This window comes from Dipodomys spectabilis, unplaced genomic scaffold, assembly GCF_019054845.1.
Source record: "Dipodomys spectabilis isolate Male_0828 unplaced genomic scaffold, ASM1905484v1 ptg000234l, whole genome shotgun sequence".
Classification (NCBI taxonomy): Eukaryota; Metazoa; Chordata; class Mammalia; order Rodentia; family Heteromyidae; genus Dipodomys; species Dipodomys spectabilis.
In genome coordinates this window covers 19,179,086-19,185,163 of record NW_024870911.1, presented here as the reverse complement: position 1 = coordinate 19,185,163, position 6,078 = coordinate 19,179,086, and the positions used below count along the sequence as shown (strand labels likewise).

At 38.5% G+C, this 6,078-nt stretch overlaps 1 protein-coding gene across 1 annotated transcript; it reads left to right on the top strand.

Annotated features, from left to right (window-relative positions):
- The first annotated feature begins 237 nt into the window (after window positions 1-237).
- Window positions 238-1,230, top strand: Neurod4 (neuronal differentiation 4). The gene has a single exon (XM_042699167.1). It carries the CDS (start codon window positions 238-240, stop codon window positions 1,228-1,230), a length of 993 nt encoding a protein of 330 aa, XP_042555101.1.
- The last annotated feature ends 4,848 nt before the right edge of the window (window positions 1,231-6,078 follow it).

The window sequence follows — 6,078 nt, the reverse complement described above, 5'->3', positions numbered from 1 at the left end:
ACAATTACATGGGCAGGATAATGCATACATTTCTTACCAAGCATTGCAGCCTCCTCCTTTGTTTACCCTTCACCTCCCTTCCCAGCCTCCCCCCTCCCTCCCACCCAATAATACCCCCCCCCCCACCGACATTGTAAAGCTGGTTTTGACATGACATTTTGTACTTCTCATTGTTGCAACAGGTCCACCTGAATAAAGGAATTATTTTTCACTGATTATGCTTTCTAGGATCCAGAAATGGCAAAAACATACATGAAATCCAAGGAGATGGTGGAGCTGACCAACGCATCATCCTGGATAGACAAAGGCCTGAGTTCTCAAACTGAGATGAAAGAGGAGGAGAGGAGACCGAGTGTTTATGGGATGCTTGGCAGCTTAACTGAAGAGCATGACAGTATTGAGGAAGAAGAAGAGGAAGAAGATGGGGAGAAACCTAAGCGAAGAGGTCCCAAGAAAAAGAAGATGACCAAAGCTCGCCTGGAGAGATTCAGGGCTCGACGAGTCAAGGCCAATGCCAGAGAACGGACTCGGATGCATGGCTTGAATGATGCCCTGGACAATCTCAGGAGGGTCATGCCCTGTTACTCCAAAACCCAAAAGCTTTCCAAGATAGAGACCCTTAGACTGGCCAGAAACTATATTTGGGCTCTGTCTGAAGTCCTGGAGACGGGCCAGACACCTGAAGGAAAGGGCTTTGTGGAGATGCTCTGTAAAGGGCTCTCTCAGCCCACCAGCAACCTGGTGGCTGGATGCCTCCAACTTGGACCACAGTCTGCCCTGCTGGAGAAACACGAGGAGAAATCACCTATTTGTGACTCTGTTATTTCTGGCCACAATTTTACCTATCAATCTCCAGGACTCCCCAGTCCTCCTTATGGCCATATGGAAACACACCTTCTTCATCTCAAGCCTCAAGTATTCAAGAGTGTGGGAGATTCCCCCTTTGGGAACCAGCCACCTGACTGCAGTACCCCTCCTTATGAAGGCCCCCTTACACCACCACTGAGCATCAGTGGGAACTTCTCCTTAAAGCAAGATGGCTCTCCTGACCTGGAAAAATCCTACAGCTTCTTGCCACCTTACCCTTCTGCGAGTCTAAGCTCAGGGCATGCGCATTCAACTCCCTTTCAGGCCGGTACCCCCCATTATGACATTCCCATTGACATGTCTTACGATTCCTACCCCCACCACGGCATCGGAACCCAACTCAACACCATCTTCACTGATTAGCACAGGGAGAGCAGAATTGCAGAGAACCACGTGGGGGATATTTCCCATGATCTAAGTGGCTGAGCCGAAGATTCAGTTCATATACACCATGAAGTTAAAGAAACCTTCTGGATATGTGTATACCTGATCTAACAATCTTAGACCATAAAGGGCCTCCCATAGCCATCCTCTGCTCTTCTTACCAACCATTCCTTTGACTCATTTATCTAGGGTCCTCAAGTGAAATCATTTGATGACCTCCAACCATGTGGTAACAGGAGACCTAAACCCTATTACAATGGCACCCCAAACTCTCTATTTGCCAATTATTTTGTGTTTGTTTGTTTTATTGGAAATGTTGAGGTGATTACTCGAAGTATAGGTGATTTCTAAAGACTTTCACAGTTCTAAAAACCATCCAAATTTGGTGATTACCCATAAAATCTTTTAAAAAATCAGAACAAATAAAGCAACAATAGAAATAGGGTGTATAGAATTACCACATGGAGTGGCTAAGGGAGCATATGGTGTGTGTCTTTTAGCTCCCAGAATGCAAAGCTTCTTTAAACTCGATGACACATCTTCTGTCTAAAAATAGCTTTTGGCTAGGCACTGGTGGCTCATGCCTATCATCCTAGCTATTCAGTAGGCTAAGATCTGAAGGATTATAGTTTGAGGCCAGAAGCATTTACTAAACTTTATCTCCAAAATAAGCATCAGGAAGCAGGGCTAGAAGTATGGCACAAATGGTAAGCTCCAGCCAAGCAAGCACTAGGCTCTGAGTTCAAATTGAAGTATTGCCAAAATCTAAATAAATTAATTAAACTAAACAAATTAACTTCCAGAGGGTAAAACTCTAAGTTAGGCTTCTCTGTGAATCACACTGTTCTTTAAGAGGACAACTGTATTTCTCATTGGATGGAAAATTGAACACATCTTATGCATGTGATCTGAGAACTATCATAGATGCCTCATGCCAACTTTACCCTTGATAATAGATGAAAATGCTTTTAGAACATAAAATCCCTTGAAATCTCAGACAATAGGACACAGAGATGTCATCTAATTCCATTTATAGCTTCCATGTCAGAGGGTTCTGGAAAGTCTGACAGTTAAGATACTGTTATTAGAATCAACACACTGCCCAGTTGCATAATATAAAGTGATAAAAATGACTATTGACCTCACTAACTATTGCAGTTCAAGGCTCCTACTTTCTCAAGGGAAAACCACAAGATTTTTCCCAAGCAAGATGAATTTTATTTACTTAATGCAAATCAATTAAAACTACCAATCTCTATCTTCAACAATATTGTTAACCAAGCATTAACCAATGACCAAACATGAACTTTTTCAATTATAATAGAACGTCCTTATGTCCCTCACCACTATTTCCTCTTCCTTACTTCCAAGAAACAATGTATTATTACATGATGACATGGCAAGCAACAAGACATTAAGGTTCAGAAATGAAAGCCAAGGTCAATGAATGCTTTCGTTTCTAGTCCATGTCTCTGTCTTAGCTTTAGCCTAATTAGCAACATATTTGTTTCTTTATGCAATTTCTCATCCCTTTGTATTAATGTTGACTGGATCGTTTGTCTTTTTCCAAAGAAATGAGATCTGAGGCATTATACTGTTCTGTTCAATTGTCAGGAAAATGATTGAGGTTCAAAACCAAGAATTTAAATGACTTAATAGTGGATCAGATTCTACTCCTGCTAGAGAGGGCAACTTTAGTAACTCAGGCTACACCAATAGGAACAATGAATAAAATTAATAGGATAGATTAGCATGCTATTCTTGTAAAGCTCAGTTTCTCACCAAAATGGACCGTATCATTTTATCTTTTTCACATATTTCCTTATCTTAAAAGCTATTTTATTTCCATTGCCTTGGCAGCACTTTCTCTGCTGTACTTTGCACCCTTGGTTTGTAAATCTCTTGGAAAGTAGCTTCATAGAGAGACTTTCAACTCCTCCAGCCACCAAAGTGGTTTCCCTTATTATGTTCTCCCCTAGTGAGAAAAGGCAAGTCAAACAAAGTCTAGAACCATCCCCTGTGCTTTCTGTAGAGGCCATTACTTACCTTCATGGGGGGAGGTAGAAGCTAGTCTTAATGCTAGTGTTATCTGGCATTAGATCTTGAGTGTTGTCTGGGTTATTTATTAGATATTATTTATTTAATTTATTTCTTCTTATTGTGTATATTCCTTGCATCCCATAGCTGAGCTGGTAAACCCTTTGTAAGGCTTCATTTGGAAAGTAGGTCATAGTTTTACTAGAATGTACCCAGTCTTGGGGTGAGAAGAAAGGAGGAAGTTAGTTCAGAATTACTTGTCATGATCTTACAAAAAGAAGCAATATATGAATGGCTATGCAACTTAAAGTACTTAGATTTTTTTTTACCTTGAGCATAAATTGAGCCAGAATTATTCTGAAGGAAGCTGTGGTTTCTATCTTTGGAGACTATGTAGCAGTTGTTACCCCGGCCTCCTTGGGACTGTGCTGAAGGATTTTATAATTGAATTAGTAGTAGTTCAGTCTGCTTAGAAAGAGCCTACTCTTTAAATCAGGGTGTTCTTATAATTCTGTAGACTTTTAAAGACAAAGCAAAGCAATTGTTCAAATCGTTTGTTTGAAAATGATGTTTTTCTCTCCTTTTTTTCTAGCAGAAATAAAGCTGTGAGTTAATATAAATTGTGTTGCCTTGTCCATCTTCAAAGCTTTCCTTCACTCTCCTCTATACCTTTCCCTGAGCTCTCCGTCCAGCAAACAGCTAGCAGAACAAAGCCTGCCTGGCTATAAGAGGTAGTCACTGCCATATTCCAGTGAAGCTTGCTAGAAATTAGAAAAGTCTAAACTAAAAGATAGTTAGCATCACTAGTCTCAGCCACTCAAATTATAAACTACAGAGTGTGTATCTGAGAAAAGAAAATTCTACCACCTTCACAGGATAAGGGTCATCTTGGCTCTCAAGCCAGAGAAATGACCATAGAAAGACAAATTATTACTGATAACTTAAGTGAGCCTACTAACTTTTCAAAACTTTAGGAAAAACGGATTTTTTGTGAAACATGTTTTTGACAAGAACGTTTTTCTAATATCTCTCCTCATGCAATTGTTTTCTTTCAGTTTGTTTCCTACATAATAATATGCAGGTCCCTTCTTACATGTCCACAATGCTGACTGATAATGCTGACAATGATAATCAACATAACTAAACTAAATTGGCTAATACAGAAAAAGACTTGGTTTAAGGATGAGCCAGGAGGATCTTGAATTTGAGGCTAATATGGATGCTGTAATGAGGCTGTCTCAAATAATTATAATAATAGTAATAATAATGATAAGAAGAAGAAATAAAAGATACAGAACATCATCTTCCCATTGCATCTGCTAATTCCTGTTCTCTAATTGGAAACTACTTTATAAAAACTATGTAGAATGTCAGGTGCTGGGGGCTTATGCCTGTAATCCTAGCTACTCAGGCTGAGGCCTGAGGATTTTGGTTCAAAGCCAGCCTGGGCAGGAAAGTCTGTAAGACTCTTATCTCCAATTAACCATCAGAAAAAAAAAAACAGAAAGTAGAGATGTGGCTCAAAGTGCTAGAGCACTAGCCTTGAGTGAAAGAGCTCAGGGATAGTATTGAGGCCCTGAGTTCAAGCCCCAGAACTGAGAAAAAACAAAAACAAAAAAGAGTTTATTAGTTACCTTTAAAAAGCAAATCTTAGGTATATAAGGCACAAATACTAAGACAAATTACATTCTCCATTTTCTTACAAGTGACACTATAATAAAACAGTTCTATACGTTGCTTTAATACTTAAGCATAGATATTGGAATGTTCATCTTCAATAAAAATATTTTATCCTCTGTTTTTATAAATGACCAGCTTTCAACTTTAAAATACTGCAGTTCCTGACATTAAATCATATAATTTAGTTTTTTTAAAAAATCTTTAGCAATGCTAAATGAATGGTCATGTAATCTTAAGAGTATTTTTTGAGTTACTTGTTTTTGTGCTGGCACTGAGGCTTGAACTCAGGGCTTGTCCCCTAGTTTTGTTTTGTTTTGTTTTTCACTAAAGGCTGTACTTGAGCCACAGCTCTACTTCTAGAACTTTGGTGGTTAATTTGAAGATAAGTGTTTTGGAGACTTTACTGCCTGGACTGATTTTAAACCATGATCCTCAGGTGTCAGCTTCTGAGTAGCTAGGATTTTAGGTGTCAGTTACCAATATCCAGATCTTTTGATTCAATTTTACAAATAGTTTCTGAAAATTTCCTTGGGGCCAGATACTAAGTTAAGTATTAGGGACACTGATCACTTAATTTATCATTCATGACACGTTTTGGTCTGAAAGATTTTATCCATTTAATGTTCAATATCAGCTGCCATGTGAGATAGGTGGATCAAACTTTGCAGACACCATGGATTCTGATTCTGAGATATTCACTGGTTTACATGGCAAGCCATTAGCTTGGATGGAAGACAGGTTCTGTGATTCTAATGTTATTTTGTCTATGTGTTTGTTTTAGATAAGTAAATTCCTACTTTATTTGTGGCTAACAAAACACATTTTCTGTGATGAGGCTAAGGATTAGTTATGACAATTTTATATACCTTAATTAATTTAGGTGATTAATTAAACTTGCAAATTCTCAGTTAGTTGGCTAAAGTTTCCAAAGTGAATAACTACAAATACTAAAAAAAAAAAACCAAGGAAAATTGTAATAAGGTTAATTACAGGCTGCATACTTTAAACTCAAAGGAATCTTCACTTATAGCTAGCCTTCATAATACACACAACGGCAATCATGTTTTACATGCCCACAAGCGAATGGATTAGGTGGCAAAATGTGAAATG